At 37.1% G+C, this 18,510-nt stretch overlaps 1 protein-coding gene across 1 annotated transcript in view; it reads left to right on the forward strand.

The window, feature by feature from the left end:
• Positions 1-5,832: 5,832 nt before the first annotated feature.
• LOC134651744 (integrator complex subunit 7) overlaps positions 5,833-18,510 on the forward strand; it is a 33,683-nt gene continuing 21,005 nt past the window's right edge. Inside the window, exons 1-5 of the mRNA XM_063506844.1 lie at positions 5,833-6,005; positions 6,084-6,498; positions 6,949-7,061; positions 7,638-7,771; positions 9,649-9,834. Of these exons, the coding sequence (XP_063362914.1) occupies positions 5,918-6,005; positions 6,084-6,498; positions 6,949-7,061; positions 7,638-7,771; positions 9,649-9,834 (936 nt within the window). The 5' untranslated portion in view covers positions 5,833-5,917. The remainder of the gene's footprint in view (positions 6,006-6,083; positions 6,499-6,948; positions 7,062-7,637; positions 7,772-9,648; positions 9,835-18,510) is intronic.

The raw sequence follows: 18,510 nt of genomic DNA on the forward strand, positions 1-18,510 counted from the left end.
TATGCTTGGTTGAAGTGACCCGGTAACATTGGTAACTTCATTATATTTTTTCAAATAATGACCTGAATTATAGTGTAAGCTAAAGTGACCCTTATCTTATTTACCTTTAAATTAAATAAACACCCAAATATCAGTTGTTTTATTTTCAATATGTAATCCTATTTTACAATATATACCAATCAAAAAAATTACACAGGTATGTCATATTCATCCAGAAGAGTACACTAATTTACATTAACAAGTGGCATATTATATTGTAAATAACAAATATATGCACTATCTAATTATCTGCATTTTGATATGATTTTATTTTAGTATACTTAGAAGACATAGATAGGGAACAAAGAGAATATAAGCACTACGATAGGGAGTTGTTTTTGATATCTTCAAATTTGTTCATCATTTTGATTAACATTGTTTTAACATCGCTTTTAAATTGTCCGTCCGTTTCAAATTTTTTCAATAAACCGCGAGTGACAATTTGAATTGACGTACGCAGGGCGCGCTCAGCGGAAAAAAAAATTCTTTTGGTTCGACGTACATTGCTGCTTTTCTTAGCGCAATACTGCTCTTTGAGTGTTGCCCTACTTTAGTTTGCTTTACATTGCTACTGACAAGATTTGGTTGACGGACTATAGTACATATTTCCTTATGGAAAGCTCATTGAGACTATACAAATAATTTTAAGAAAGTACCTCTCTTAGAACATGAACAAAAATAGAAAACTACTTCAATCAAATAAAAAACTAAGGCTAATCGTGTCTTCATTACTTCATCCCTAAATTTGTATCATGAACGCATCCCAACATATCACGACAGCAAATATTTGTCCACGGCAATCATCGAGCCGATTTGCCACTAATCCCACAATTCGAGGAGACAGCTCAACAAAAACATTATCAGATCCCCAGCCACAATGCATTCAGAGCGATCCTCCATATTTATTTACCAATACACAGATAATAAATAGTCCTTTTATTCGTGAACGCAGCCGTTGTGTCAAAATTGACGCCTTGCCATTCGCGCCAAAAAAGTGTCGACGTTTTGTGATCGGATGTGGGACAAACTTTGATTATAATTTAAATTTATGGTGAGTTTGTGGTTTGTTTCATACCAAATTATCTGATTTATATCATTTGGAATTACATTTATTACTTTACTGTTAGAAATATGGTTTTTATTGATCCCTAGCTTCCTAAGGTTTTGGCCGTTTCTTTTTACACACTTTATTTATTTTTTATAATTAGCTTGACTCCGTATATACCTAAATTCTTTGTATATATGGAGCTTCAAATCTTGTAACTTAAATTTGAACCACTTCCATGTGTCTCATTGAACTGAAATTTCGCATATTTCCGTATTTGCGGTGACAATGCAATAATATGCTAACATGGAGTTGATCATTCTGATGATGCAGTCGGAAGTTAGCAAACGAAACTCTTCGATGGGAAAACATAAACATGTTGAGTTTAGGTTAATTTAAAAGGTCCCGAGACGTACTTTATAGACATGTAAAGTACAGTCGGCAATAAAAGTGTGTAACAAAAATATTTTTTTACGGTTACTTGTTTGTGTTTAATATAGACCCTGCCTTTACCTACATTACTTATTAAAACAATTATAAATTATTTCCTGTCGAGAATGTTAACTGTTAGCTATAAGTAGTGAGTTAAGTACACGCACTTCTTGTTATTAGTTTGTGATCATTTACACTTAGAGATTGTTGAACAAACGCCACCTAATAAAAAATTGGTTGTAAAGCTGCTAATCGATTCCCAAAATTCGTAAAACTGATGGTAACCACCTCAAGCTGGTAGATATCGATCTGTATACAATACAGCTCCCGTCATTTGTCCGTTCGTGCCCACAAAAGATTACTTCACGATGTTTTGATTGCACCAGTGCCATGCCATACCACGAAGGTGTGATTTTAAAGGATAAACGATCACTCCTAACACCGCCACTATAATCTAAATCAAACCGTATCACACTGAGTTAAAAACCACAGTAAACGCAAGTATAAGTTGGCTAAATAGAGATTAAGGCTCATATGGTTGTTTCGAAAGCGACGGAGCGTAATGTGTTTTAACGTCTCAACACTTCTCAGGGGTTTTTTCTGTGATTACGTTTTTTGTGACGTATTTGTAGCCATGTTTGGATGGCAATCATTTGACACGAGTGTTGAGTTTCTTCAAAGTGCTGTGGAGCGAGAGATCTCGAAGAAACACATGTATAGTTACCTACTATCCTACCAAGTATTCCATCCCCGGGGGGGTATTACTCGTAGGTATGCGTTCTACATAGCCAATTTAAATAAATTGGTTCAGTAGATTGGCTGCTAAAATGTAACAGACAGATTAACTTTCACATTTAAACTATTCGTATGGTAAGTACCTTAAGTCTTAGTACCGTACATTTGATTAAGACCATCAAAGAGAAGTGAATTAAGGATACGTTTCAATATTGCCTTATTATATTTTTTTAATTATTAAAATAATATTAAGGACAGGTAAATTAATCGGCAAACCATTACTCAATTATTATTTAGGTACTATGTATTATTATAATTTTATGCTTAATTTGTGTTTGTGGGAACAAAGTATGTTTTTGTTATTGGTGTGCAATAAGAACTATTTGTATCGTATTGTACAATATTGCACAATTTGACCAAAAAACAATGACTGCTGATTAATAAAGCATTGTGCCCATTGTCTCCCTAATCCACCTTCAATATGTACTTACAATCCCTTCCGGATATGAACAAAGAATTGTTTTGAGTGATTTTCCAAATCCGCCATTGTCCGAACACGCAAGTAATCGATGCCGGACATGCTGAGGATTAAAAATTTAAATTTAGAACAACGACAATGCAACCTTCTCAGAAAAATACTGGCCGCTAATAAAAAATAATGAGCCGCAAGCTAAAATAAACTTTATCAACCAAGTAACAGAGTTCATTATAGATGTGCTAAACTTTTTGCCACAGAAGCAAAATTTATTGTCATTTGTTGATGTTGGGTAGATGGATTGAACGCATCCACAATGCTTCATTCATACACAGAAAGGTTGGGATTATGAGTTATTATCCGCTTCCCTTTCTTTGGGAGAATAAAGGCCTAATGAAGATAAGATGGAGACGAGGGTACCCGTCATACTCTAACTACTTACTGGATTTACGTTGATTATAATTCTAAATCTTTGCACTTGCATAAGTTTCGGATTATGCTTATCTAAAGCGTCACATTTAATCTTAGCATCTAAATTGTCATTAAAAGTATTAAAACTAATGTTACGTAAATAAAATGGGTTTATTCTCTTCCGTGGTCGATTATTCACATATTTTCGTAAATTCTATGATCTGGGGTCTGGGGGTACCTATAGCCAAGATCCAATCGTTGATAGATAATGCCAAACAAAAGTCAAATAATGTATGGAATGTCACGCTTGGAACGCTTGGTCAATAGATGTATCGGGATGACAATCCCGATACATCTATTGACCAAGCGTTAGCGAAGGTCTCTATTTCTGCTTGGGCAAAAATGCTTTCGTATGTCTGGATGTTGTCCTATGGAGGTCGCATTTCATATCCGATTCTGAAGAAATTTTGTGAGCAGATTTGATAGATTTTTTCTGACGTTTCGTTTTTTGGAAAATGTTCAATGTGACGTTCAAGTTTAGTAGGGTCTATATGGAGCATAAGACTATTGTGTGTTCGCTATGATGCTAACTCAACGTAGTAAAATATCATTTTTTTTATCTTTTTAAGCTTATCGCGACATCTATCCAGCTCCCAGATCACAGACCCACTGATAGGTACGTTTCGTTTAGCGTGTCGAAATACGATTGTCATTTTGGCTAGGCGCCCCTGATCTTCTGCTTTCATCCTTTTGAAATAAGAATAGGTATATATTTGAAAAGACAAACTACCCTCATTAAAGTATTATCTAACGTAATTAGAATTTACCGTTAACATTAAGTACGGTTTACACCAGCCGCGTTAATTTGAAAGCTGTCGGACATCAAACACCTAAACAACAGCTACAAATCTAAAATAACACCGTAACAAAACTCCGCTTTTGACCGATCTGCCATTATTAGTGGGCACCATTTCGCGTAATTTCACGTAATGGCAGCACCAAGTAATACTTGCAGTTGATAACGGCGCTAGTATCTGCACATAAAGTTTAAATTAGTATGGTAAATGGTTAGTTCTAATTCTGCCCACTGCACGGGATAAGTTTGTCGTGTGTAATGGCGACGTACGGGTCGCGTTACACAGGTGTAATTACGCTTTGAGAGGCGAAGGCTAAACAGAGCTTTGCTAGGTTAATTTTAGAGGTGTTTAATATCAAGTTTGCTTACTTGTTAGACCCATAATAGGAGATCGGGACGGGAGTCTGCAGACCTGCAACCTGCAAGTAATTTGTAGAGCTAAATATACAAATGTAAATATCTAACGTGATTATTCGTCTGGCACAACGGGCTAGGTCAGAGATTTTAAAACATGCTGGACAAAAAAATATTTGTGGTCATTGGCATCACGTTACAAAACTTGCCCCTCTACGTCATCGTCACTGAAATTCGTTTAGGTATATTAGGTACCTATTATTTTTTATTTCAACTTATCCGATCGCGCTACATAGGTAAGTGTAAGTACAGTCGCCATCAAGATATATCGGTGTGGCCAAGGTGTTCACAATATCTAGCTGAACACGCACTCTAACGACGTGACAATAGAGGTAAGTACTTTGTGAGCGCCTTAGCCGCTCCGCTCCAATATATCTGATGGCGACTGTACCTATAGTTTTTGTTGTTTTAAAACATCACTCAAACGGGGCTATTCGTTGAAGCTATGGGCTGTGACGCCAACAAGAGACCAAATTTGAGAAGCAAACTTTATTACTTGGTATATTTGATGTAAGGTGTATTCGAATAATTCCGAATATCGAAAATCGTCGGATAATACCGAAAAGGGACTTTTATTACGATGGAATTTTGGATGATTTTCATCCGATTTAAATATCGACATACGAAATTATCCGATTACCTACATCTAAATCGTTAGAATGTATAAGTTATAATTATTACCAATGCAGTTCCACTTACTACGGAATACTTGCAGCTGCAGTGGGCCCAAGATCGTGGTCCGAATACCCACTAACAAATAGATACAACAGCCACAAACACGTTTTCTTATTACAATTGTAAACACCTTTCTATTAATTCACTAAATAAGTATAATTTTTTCATGCACACTGCGACTCAAGACCGAGACAGAACAGACTGACAGGCAAGACAACCAGAAAAGTCACATTAAATAAAACAATAGACAGAGTTGAATAGTTATTAAAGGTTGGATTGGATCAAATGTGTTTTAAAAAGGATAAATAATATAATAAATAACACATAGTATATTTATTATTAAGTAGGTATATTACATTCACGATTTGTCGAATTGATTTTGCGTTAATACCTACCTAGTTACCTGTTTTGTAGCAGAATAGTTTCTTTCGGCAACATAATTATGAAAATCAGTGGATTGTCGGGGAATCAAAGCGGATAGGTAAATCACTCTGTTGACGCAGAATGAGAAGGCCAGCAACAAGGTGAAGCCACTACGATTTTTAGTCCAGAAAGAAGGAAAATGGGTAGTTTCGATATACTTCTACGTTTTTATTATTACATTGTAACGACATCTACCGTTGAATAGCATACATCAAGAGTGAAAGAAGATGTGTTAGTACGCCATCTACGGAGCATTTTGCAAACTAATAAGCAACTGCCTGCGCTGTCAAAACCGGCTGTCAAAAATGTGTTGTCTATGGGCGGTTTTATATTGTTTATGCACCAAGTTTGTGTTATTGTCACTTGAATTTTGTTGATTAATCCACATATTTTCTATTGCAAATAGCCGAAAATGATTGGCGTTCGACTAAATACGTTCAGCGACACCTCTGGTGAACCGGAGCAAGACGCTAATTCAGCACTAACTGAGCTAGACAAAGGTATACAAACCTAACCTATATATTACACTAAACAACCAACAAAGCATACAAAATCTATAACAAATGATTGTTTTACAGGGCTCAGATCAGGAAAAGTGGGTGAGCAGTGCGAAGCGATAGTCCGTTTTCCACGTCTCTTCGAAAAATACCCGTTTCCAATACTCATAAACTCGTCATTTCTGAAACTTGCCGATGTGTTTCGTATGGGCAATAATTTCCTTCGCTTATGGGTGCTGCGCGTCTGCCAGCAGAGCGAGAAGCATTTGGACAAGATCCTGAACGTTGATGAGTTTTTAAGACGAGTATTCAGTGTCCTACATTCAAATGATCCCGTAGCAAGGGCACTCGCACTTCGGACGCTCGGAGCTGTGGCCGGGATCATTCCAGAGAGGCAAAATGTACACCATGCTATTAGGCGGGGGCTGGATAGCCATGACAATGTGGAGGTTGAGGCTGCTATTTATGCTACCACCCGATTTGCGGCACATTCCAAGTATGTTCTTTTATATTTAACATAGTTTTATTATTTTAATGTCAGCACAGAACTTCCACGGAACCACTAATACATAGCTCAAAGAATAATGTTATCTGATTGTCAGTGGCAACTATTTATAAATTGCAATACATCTTTCTTAGTTTATGATGTCTTTACTATGTTGATGCTTGGAACAGTTTGTACTATTGTTACAAGTAGTTTTGAAATAGCTTTAACTTAGAGAACTATTTTATTTCCAACAACCTAGCACTTTCATTTCAATGTTGTGTTCACTTCCATATAAAAGGAGCCTTATTCAGATCAGTTAAAGCCTAAAATCCATAGGCAAGTGTAGCCACTTCAAAAATATAATTTAGATTTAAAAAACGAAACGGCAAGAATCTCTTTAAAATAATTATAAAGAAAATACATTTTTGTATACATAGTTTAATTGTGTACCATTTTCAGTGCCTTTGCGGTGGCCATGTGCAACAAGTTATCGGACATGGTGGAATGCGAGAGCACGGGCGCAGAGCGGCGCGCCAAGCTCGTACGGGCCTTGAGGACTGTTCACGGAGGAGGTATTAACCTGTTATATGTATAGGTAGTCTTATGCATGAGAAATTGTAATTGTAATTAGCCTTTGTTATTGAAGTACATAGCATAAATTAATTTAGTTTAACAACTTTAACTTCAACTAGTCCTTTGACATAGGCCTCCTCTATAGCTTTCCATTTGTTTCTTTCTTTTGCTGTTTGCATCCATTTACCTTATATTCTTGTTAAATACTTCGACTATTTAGGAGAAAAACCCCATATTGAACAATATTTGCTGTTTTGAGACTTAAGGTGCCTTAGGCCTGAGATACACTTGTAAGTTTTACTTACCTAAAGTAGGGAAAAGGCTATTTGTTGAGGCATCTCTCATTCTGTAGTATAGCTGTGTTCCTACTTACGTAAGTAAAAATTACAAGTGTATCTTGGGCCTCAGGGTAACAGAAATGCAGAGGACACATCACAACCACATAGCCTATTTTTATTTGACATATTTAAGTGTTATATATGTTGATTCTTATTTGACATGTTTAAATGTTATGTGTTATATAAATGTTGTCAACAGCTGATCTAATGTGTAAGCCTCTGTCGTAATATTTGTAGCGGTGCGAGCGGGTGGGGTTCTGAAACTTCTCCGTTCTCTATTGGAGCGGTTTCCTTCTACAAGTTCTGTGCGCGCCGCCATCTCTGCGCTCACCGCCATCGCTCACGACACCGTCGTCCACGTTCCTGATCAGGTAATAAGAGATAAATAATAAATAAATAAATAAATATTATAGGACATTTTTACACAAATTGACTAAGCCCCACGGTAAGCTCAAGAAGGCTTGTGTTGTGGGTACTCAGACAACGATAGATATAATATACAAATACTTAAATACATAGAAAACAACCATGACTCAGGAACAAATATCTGTGCTCATCACACAAATAAATGCCCTTACTGGGATTCGAACCCAGGACCGCGGCTTCACAGGCAGCGTCACTACCCACTAGGCCAGACCGGTCGTCAAAGAGAGAGATTTATCTTATTATCAGGTAATAAGGGATTTATCTTATACCTTTAAACAAGCAATTCTTGTACATGTATATTTTTTTCGGGGATCTCGGAAATGGCTCTAACGATTTCGATGAAATTTGCTATACGGCGGTTTTCGCGAGCGAAAAATCGATCTATCTCGCATTTTTGAGTTTTTATATGTTTTTCGAGCAAAGCTCAGTCAGATATGAGCCACTTAAGTCACTTAAACCACAGCAATTTGAAAGGAACTTATTGCATAGTGCTTTCCTTTATTTTGTATAGTGTTAAAGTTTATTTATACTAAAGAGTTTTTATCAACCACTTGACACATTTCGGTTTAGAACCTCATACTTACTCCCTGGAAGTAAGTTCGCTTAAAAAACTATGTAGTTTGGAAATTAAACTAAGTAACATACGTGTTTATTTGTCATATGTACCAACCCCAGTTAACCCTTAAATCACACAGTAATTGGTCAACCTCAATACTTTTCAGTAACGAACCATTCCTGGCAAGATTAAAAAGTAGCCAACACATACTCTGGTTAGCAATTTTTTAACCCTGAAGGCACATACTCTGGTTAGCAATTTTTTAACCCTTATTGCTAAAATTGCTTTTAAAAGCATGAATTTTTTGTTTAATTTCCTAATAAATTGAAATAGATGGGTAATTTTATATAGATTATGGGAAAGATAAAGAAAAAAACCATAGTAAATAATTAAAAATAAACTAAATTCTAATCATCAGATATGAATAAATGTAATTTTGGATGCCTGCATATTGAGCCACGGGCCATCAAAATATACGATGTAGATCTACATAATAATTCATTTAGGGTCACTTGCACGATCCCACTAATCCGGGGTTAAGCGGTTAAACCGTGAACCCAGTGTCAAATTGTACTGGTGACCATGGTAACCTCAGGTTTAACCGGTTAACCCCGGGTTAGAGGAATGGTGCAAGTGGCGCTTAAGGGTTAAGGTCATATAGGTATTTAGTAATGTTATGTTTGCTTAACCATAGAGAAATAAAGACAAGAGTGCTCACTCCATACATCAGTTCAGACTATTAATTTCAGTGTTTACATCTAGCATCGAGTAGCGGAACTATCAGTACTGCTACTTGACAATAGATGTAGCACCGATCGGAAAGTCTTATCTCAACAGCATAAGACTTTCCGGTCGGTGCTACCATCTATTGTCAAGTAGCAGTACTGATAGTTCCGCTACTCGATGCTAGATGCTAATAGTCTTTTTGTTACTAAAACTGATGTATGGAGTGAGCACTCTATGTATTTTTTTCTCTATGGCTTAACTGACTCCCACTGACAATCCAACCTCTAGACTGAGCTTAGGCCAATTCTTTCATGAAACCGATGCTGCCAAAAATACGGGGGTGCGGGGGGATGAGGTGAGCGAATCCCGTGTCGTGATTGGTCCGTTCAAAGACACCGACCAATCACGGCACGGGATTGACTCGAAGATGGAGTAACGCTACCGTATGTGTGGCAGAGGGGGTAGTGCGACTATGCTATGTCTAGAGGTTGGATTGTCTGTGCTGACTCCTGATTAAACTGATGACTATCCTGTCATCAGGTGGATCTGCTACTCAGTATAGCCACTAACGACGCTCGCTCGTCGGTCCGGCGCGCCGCCCTGCTCGGGCTGAAAACCCTCGCTCAGCACGCGGCGCTGTGGCCCGCCGCCGCGGTACAGGCGCTCGTACGGACCGCCGCCGACGCGGACCCCAAACACACCATGCTATGCTTGGAGGTTATGCAAGTAAGTTGAACAATACAAAAAAAAAAAACCGGCCAAGGGCGAGTCGGACTCGCGCACGGAGGGTTCCGCACCATCAACAAAAAATAGAGCAAAACAAGCAAAACGGTCACCCATCCAAGTACTGACCCCGCCCGACGTTGCTTAACTTCGGTCAAAAATCACGTTTGTTGTATGGGAGCCCCGCTTAAATCTTTATTTTATTCTGTTTTTAGTATTTGTTGTTATAGCGGCAACAGAAATACATCATCTGTGAAAATGTCACGGTTCGTGAGATACAGCCTGGTGACAGACGGACGGACGGACGGACAGCGGAGTCTTAGTAATAGGGTCCCGTTTTTACCCTTTGGGTACGGAACCCTAAAACATACAATCATAGAATTTTTTAAATCAGGTAAGGTTGTCTGGAAGAGATCGCTCTTTAGCGATAAGGCCGCCTGTTGTTTACCTCTGTCTTCATGTATTATTTGTGTCTATGTACATTTCGCCGCTATACTTACTCAACATCGTATCTGCAACACTCATTTAATGACAAAAACACCCGTATTCCGAATGAAAGAAAAGCGACATTTCCATCAAATGATTGTTGCAGATATGAGGTTGAGTAAGTATAGCGACGATTTGTTCTGAGGTTGTGCAAGAGGATTTGTATTGTATTGTAATCTTTGGGGTTTAAAAAAAAATCTTGTTGCTTAAAAAAAAGATTTTATTCATTCATTCATGATAAATTTAAAAATAGAAAAATTAGTGCCTCGGGTGAGACTTGAACTCACGGATCGATACTCCAGCGCCCTGCCAACTGAGCCACCAAGACCTCATCCATAGCCAGCGAATCACCCGAAGCAGTAATTTTTCCACTTTTGAATTCATTCTAAGCTTAATAGCATCATTCGCAGACGTTTCTGCTTGTTGCAAATTTATTCATTCATGATTGTATCATAAATAGGACTCATATTTTTAAGCCTCTTGACTCTTGTTACACAATATAGTATTGTCATAGAGAAAAAAATACATAGAGTGCTCACTCCATACATCAATTTTAGTACCAAAAAGACTATTAGCATCTAGCATCGAGTAGCGGAACTATCAGTACTGCTACTTGACAATAGATGTAGCACCGACCGGAAAGTCTTATGCTGTTGAGATAAGACTTTCCGGTCGGTGCTACATCTATTGTCAAGTAGCAGTACTGATAGTTCCGCTACTCGATGCTAGATGTAGACACTGATATTAATAGTCTGAACTAGGGTTTGAGATCCGGATATCCGGATATCCGAAATATCCGGATATCCGTCAAATCTAAGATCCGGATCCAACGTCTCATGGGATCCGGATATTTCGGATCTCACGGATCCGTTAAATATTGCATTGGTCGCGTTATTGGTACGCGATAACGTCATAAAATAAATACAAATATTGCTTAAACTAAACAGTAGTAACAGTAACAGTCTTAAAACGAGCTACCTGCATGCCTCCTGACTGGAATAAGGGTAAATATTTGTATTTGTAAGTAATTGTTATCAGGTTTTCGCTCAGTCGCCTTTGGGTCGTCTACCTGGAACATCATTAGTGCTTGTGCGTGTTGTTATCAGTGACTTTTTTGTGTTATCGTGTCGGTTCCCAGTCTTCAGTTAACATACGTAAATAGGTAACATGTGCTTGATGTGCTGCAGCTGCTAACTGAGTAACTAATATTGATATTTTTTTCTCGTTATTAAGAAGCTGTAGCCCAAATTTCTTAATTTCCCGAAACTTTTGTAGTAATTTTACATTATTTTGCAGTCATTAACTGGATTTATACAGGGTGCTTTCTATAACAGGAGCAATAAATTAAACTAAAGGCTGTACTCCTCAAACTGACCAACATTTGTTCAGCAACTTTTAAAAATTATGATTCCTTTAGACTTTCTCTTTTTCATACAAAATAAATTGTATTGCCTTCAATGTACGCTGACATCAGTGTGTTTGACGTTGCTTGTCACGCTTTAAACATAACACAATTTGCAATACATTGCGTTGTAGAATAAACTTTAAAGTGTAATAAAAATCAAAACGTGAGTTATTTTCAAAAGTTTCTGAACAAATGTTGGTCAGTTTGAGGAGTACAGACTACAGTTTAATTTATTGCTCCTGTTACTGTTACTGTATAAAACTTACTGTTACTGTGTTACTGGTATAAAATAATAAAAGTTAAATGTAACTTTTTCTCCATTTTTTATTTTGTGAGCTTATAATGGCAAATTTAAGAAAAAACGCCGAAGTTAAAGCGGTGTTTTAGGCACCTTTAGAATTAATTCTTCTGAGCAGATATATAGAAATAAATTTGCTTTAATTACTTCATTTTTGGCGTTTTCGGTTACAAATTGACTACGGCCTCCTAAAAAAAAATGCATAATATTATTAATAGGAATACCTAATTAAGACTACACTGAATATCTTATTATACTTATTTATATCGTTTTGAGACAATAATAATAATTATTAATAATTGTAATTAAATAAAATATGAACATTTTACATTTTACTAGCTGTTCCTTGTATGTAAGTTGTAAATTTCGTCACCTTTCTTGATACAGATCCGTATTATCCGAATTATTCGGATATCCGGATCCGTCAAATTTTAATATCCGAAATATCCGGATCCGAAAAATTGACGGATCTTGCAAACCCTAGTCTGAACTGATGTATGGAGTGAGCACTCTATGTATTTTTTTCTCTATGGTATTGTATAGTTGGTCAAACCAATTTCTCAGTAAATAAGAACCAAAAAAACTATACTCGTCCTTTTCTTTTGGGTCCTAGTACTAGTGTAAGACAAAGATAGTATGATTAGTTCGCGGAGGCGCGCCGAAGCAGTCAGTATTGCTTCGGCGCGATCATACGCAATAGAACGGCCTCCCAGATGCGTCGCGTGCGTGACAGTTCCAACCAGGGATGTTGCGGATGCAGATTTTTTGACATCCGCGGATGCGGATGCGGATATTTAAAGGCTCAAATCCGCGGATGCGGATGTCAAGATTAGGTACTTAGAAAACGTCAAATATTACATTTTTAGTATTCTTTTATTTAAAAAAAACGAAACGTTTAGTATTTGAGCAAGAATATAGGTGCGTTATATTTAATAAACAGTAACTACGCCGACTTTTCTGGATCTAAACGATTTCGTTATAGGTAATGACGAAATTACCTAGCACTTACGCCGCCGCTAAGACGTTCCTGTACCAACTTGTTCGACATCCGCATCCGCATAAGCTCCGCATCGATTTTATGCGGATGCGGATGCAGATGCGGATGTTGAAAATAATGCGGATGTTCCGCGTTTGCGGATGCGGATGTTCGCAACATCCCTGGTTCCAACAGAGGGCCTACCGCGAACCACGTTCGACGTGTTACCTCCCTGTCACTCTTACGTACGAATTTACAAGTGCGACAGAGAGGCAACACGTCGGACGTGGTTCGCGGTAGGCGCTTGCGCCTAGTGGTAGAGTCGCATGCTTGCGCCTTCTGGAAACACTGGGACGATGTACATATGGGGTCTAGAGGCGTAGTTTATAATTTATTATAATTTAGTATAGGTTTCGCTAACATAAGACTAAGGGAATGTACACTAACACTATGGACATGGTCTGAAATAAATATATTGAATTGAATTATCTCTGTCTATGTTTGAAATGAGCAGTGATCGGGGATTTCTATGCCACACCGCGGGATATCAAGTCGAAATGGTAATATGGATACGCCACTTGGCCCGCGATAGGAACAAAACTGTTCGAAAAGTAAACGCTATTTCGGTGTTGGTAATTCGTTTATAAAATAAAGGACTGTAAAAAAACAGTGTCGGTTATGATTTAAAGAAAAAATATTATTCAAAAAATTATTAAGAGCTTAGTGGTTTTATTGATATATTCAATTGATCCGTAATCAAATTTTCAATTATAAATATTAATAATATATGCAATGCATGATTAATTGATTAACAGTAACATGCCAAAACGCTCTCCTATATCGCACACGAATCCCGGAATCTCGCGGCATATCCATATGTAGCCGCCGTGCAGGTCAGGAGCTCGACGACTCAAATAAAAAGCTTCAATTCTTATAGTGAACTGATATAATTCTCCAAGGTACTGGTTTACAAGGGTTCTTGCCAAAACGGTTAAATGTAGAAGTGGGTATTGTATGAAGGCTGATGAGAGAGTGATTTGCATAATTTCAATAGTACAAAAGGTGGTTTAAATTTAGGTGCCTCTAATTGGCCGCGATACAAAGTATGTGGAGCGCTCCTATTGGCGCTTAAGGTGACGGTAGAGGTGGGTAAATTTTCAGATTCTGTCAATTTACCCCATTTCACACACAAGCGCACTTCACGCACACTACCTCACTTTACTGGGACAGGTCATTGACCCATCAAGTTTTTTTAAGATTGCGTTTTGAGTTTAGTGTTAACCACTGACCTCTTTTGAGGAACAGAAACTGTAAAAACGTTCCATTGAAAAAAGAAAGAGAAACAATACATTAAATCTTGCTCTCCTTGTCTGTTCATGTCACACGTGACGTATTTAAATTCTAATTTAATTCATTTGATTGTTAACTATTTTCTGCATATTATGGCTTTGTCGAGATACGCGTTTTGTAAAGTTAAACCGAATAAACCCAGATGTCATTAAGTCAGATGTAAAATGTTATTTACTACTCTATACGGTTATTCATAAGGTGTAAAATCAATTCAATTAAAAATTTAAATAAATAAAGTTTCGGCAGGGTGGAAATTTAATTAAGGCCGACAAAATAAAATTTAATAATATATGTCGGCTGATGTACCCCTAAGATCTTTACAGATTTACTTGTACGAGTATCCTATATTCGCTATTTATTTTGCTATTAAATTTATAAAATTAAAATAAATAATTAAATATTATACTGGCATTCCACCGCTATTATTTCAGTGCTGAACTGATTATCTTCGATCGTAGCCTTGATGATGTAGTTGTACTTACACTTACGGCGGTAGGAGCGGCAATGAACCCCGCGCAGCGTAGAACGAGAGGTGCGTTGGGATAAGTGCATATACATATAATTCTTCGTGCGTCTGTCTGTCTGTCCGTCCGTCTGTCACAGTCTATTTTCTCCGAAACTACTGGACCAATTCAGTTGAAATTTGGCACACATATGTAAATTTGGCACACAAATGTAAATTTGTGACCCAAAGATGGACGTGTAACGTAAATAAAATGTATTTTAGAGAATTTGAAATACGGTAGCCATTTTTGGGGGGGGGGGGGTAAATGAAAAAATTAAAAAATATGTTTTTTAAACTATATAGTGTTACATATCAAATAAAAGAGCTCATTGTAAGAATCTCAAACATAACTTTTTTTATAATTTTAGGATTAATAGTTCAGCAGTTATTCATGAAAATAGGCAAAAAATGATCATTCTCCGCCCACTTTCTCCGAAACAACTGGATCTAAAATTTTGAAAAAAATACACAAAGTAGTTCTTTACCTATATATGTCAGGAAAATCTATAAGAAATGTGCAGTCAAGCGTGAGACGGACTTAATATACGGAACCCTTAGAATGCGAGTGCGACTCGCACTTGTTTTTGTTTAGCTCTTATTAGGTTTAAGGAGTTTTATGAGTGAAAAAAGAAGTTTTTTGTTTTATGTGCCCGCGTTATTGCCGATCGATTGTGTTTTAAACGATAATTAGACAAAAAGACTTGTTTTTCACCCAACGAATATAGATCCCCATGACACATCTTCCAAGTCGCCTTTGGATAGGCTTAATTTTAAAAATAATTGAAATAATGTTCTATATCATTCATACTTGCAAAAAAAGACTAAAAATAATTTACGTGACCAATGCTTATTATTAGTAAATATCTTACAATTTAATATCTGATATATCACACGATACAAAAAAATGGCCGCAAAGTTAAAAGTTTATTTATTTACGTTACTAGTCCATCTTTGGATCACCGACTCTTTGTCATATGTGAAAAATGTGTACCAAATTTCAATTGAATTAGTCTATTAGGGGCAGACACACGAGTGATCTTAAAAGGGATTTTTTTCTTGAATGATTTGTATGTACTTACCCCAACGCACCTCACGTTCCACGCGGCGCAGCGTAATCAGTAAGTACCTAATAATTAGTGTCCGACCGAAACACAAATTTCTGTATATATAAATATTGTTGTCCTACTTGCTCGCCAACTTTTGGTCTTTGTCACATAGTTTAGTTTCATAATACGAAGTACTATTTCGTATGTTTCGGCCAGGCCGAAAGATTCGGCCGTTTTTTGGCCGAAACCGAAACTACGGCCGAAACATGATTTTATGGCCGAAACCGAAACCGAAACCGAATCTTCGGTCGGACACTACGAATAATCACAATGGTCTTAAGTACCACAGACCCTACTGTCGCTTAAGTCCTTTATGACAATCTCTGCCTATTAGAACTTATAAAAAAAAAAGAAACCGAGTAATTATATCCAACTACCGAACCTGCTTACAAATTTTCTCGAGATATTTGAGAAATGTGATATGCAAAGGAGAACATTCGAACAAACGAAAGTATTTTTGCCCAAGCTGAAACGGAGACCTTCGCCTACGCTCGGTCAGTGATGGTTTAGGTACAGTCAACTGCAGGTCACCCCTGCATAGAAGATTGTATGCAGGGGTGGTACCTTTTCTCTGCAGCTGACTGTACACCTATAAAAAATTGTTGTACCTGCTGCAATTTTATACCGGTACCGTACTTTATATTTCAACAGGTATAGTACCTTCAAAACGAAGCGGTATTGATAAATAATAACGGTACCGTACCGCCTATAAATAATAATAATAATTCAGCCTATATACAGGGTGGTCCAAACCTTGACGTCCAAAAATTTTTTTTTAGATTCCTCACGTCGTGGGCTATCAGAATATACCCCATGTATGTTAGCCGATTTTTCGTAGTTATCGAGTTATGATTTTTTTTTACTTTTAACTTTTCATATGAAATTCCGGGGTTCCCATACAGAGTGGCTAAAAAATAACTGCATTTCCGTTGCCAGGGAGGTTTTGGGATTATACTGAGCAACTTTTACAATGGGGCCAACCCCGAAACCGCGAAAAAAAATTACCCTTCCATAGAAAATGGACTAGCCAAAATGTATAAAAAGCCAATTTTTTTTTCGCGATTTCGGGGTTGGTCCCATAATAAAAGTTGCTCAGTATAATCCCAACACCTCCCTGGCAACGGAATGCAGTTATTTTTCAGCCACTCTGTATGGGAACCCCGGAATTTCATAGGAATAAGAATAAGAATAGAATAAGAATAAGAATTGTTTATTGCCACATACATGAACATAAAATAGAGTTAGATTTACTTACATAATAAAATAAAACAGTTGTTATCATATACAAAACAAAAGTGAGAAGATCTTTGTATTAGGCAAAGGGTTCCAGTCTCAGCGTGTGCCGGGCCTAGGTGCCCGGCGCTGGTTTTCAGACCGGTCCCAGACTAAGGACGGTCGGAGAATATTACCTACATAGGAAAAGTTAAAAGCTTAAAAAATCATAACTTGAAAACTACGAAAAATCGGCTAACATACATATGGGGTACATTATGATAGCCCACGATTTTTGGACGTCACGGTTTGGACCACCCTGTATAGACAATAATCTCAACGCTAGCCCAATGCGGATTGGGGACTTCACACACAGCTTTGAATTTCTTCGCAAATGTATGCACTACGAGTATGCAGGTTTCCTCACGATGTTTCCTCCTTCACCGAAAAGCTAGTGGTAAATATCAAATGATATTTCGTACATAAGTTCCGAAAAACTCATTGGTACGAGCCAGGATACCAATGAGTTTTTCCTTACCGCTTATACCGTAAAGAAATAATGCAGTCTCTGCTTTGCACGATTATTGTGTGGACATAATTCTTATAATCACCGAAACATACATACCTCTACGCACAGAATGTCATTGAAATAAAACATTGTTTTTTATAGTAAATTAATATAACATTCGATTTATACACATAACAATAAGCAGGCCAGGCCGCAGCGATATTGGCCTGTAAGCTTCATCTCGGTCTCCAAATCCGCAAAACTCGCTGGTACTAAATGCTGGTCTTGCCGTTATTAATTATCTTGATTCTTGAAGATTATCAGAACAGCACGTTACGTAATCGCATACATAGACGGAACGAACGTCAACAAAGTAGGTGTAGACACTGCAAGTCTTTAGGTATTAAACGAATTACGCTTCGTATTAATAGATGAGTAATATTTAAATGAACATATAATATTCTCTAACATAAATACAAGATTACAATTAATTGACATCAAAAGTCATTGACGTACAGAAGTCATATACATTTTTATAATGACGCAAAATTGATACCAGCATAATGAAAATCAATCCCAATCAGTAAAACGAGTCTTTAAACTTTTTTCATTTTAAGCGGGTTTTGAAGGAACAAGTTACTTAAATTCGATTGTAATCGTATTGTTTTAGGATAATTTACTGCTGTTTTCGACCGTTACGACCCGTAAATAACAACAACTCACATTTAAAATTTGACTGGAGCTCGACGTGATTATATTTATTTACCCTATTTTATGAAATACAATTTATCTACTGGTATACATTTTCGTATGCGTATATGATGAAATGTCTT

The sequence above is a fragment of the Cydia amplana genome, chromosome 10 (assembly GCF_948474715.1).
Source record: "Cydia amplana chromosome 10, ilCydAmpl1.1, whole genome shotgun sequence".
Lineage (NCBI taxonomy): Eukaryota > Metazoa > Arthropoda > Insecta > Lepidoptera > Tortricidae > Cydia > Cydia amplana.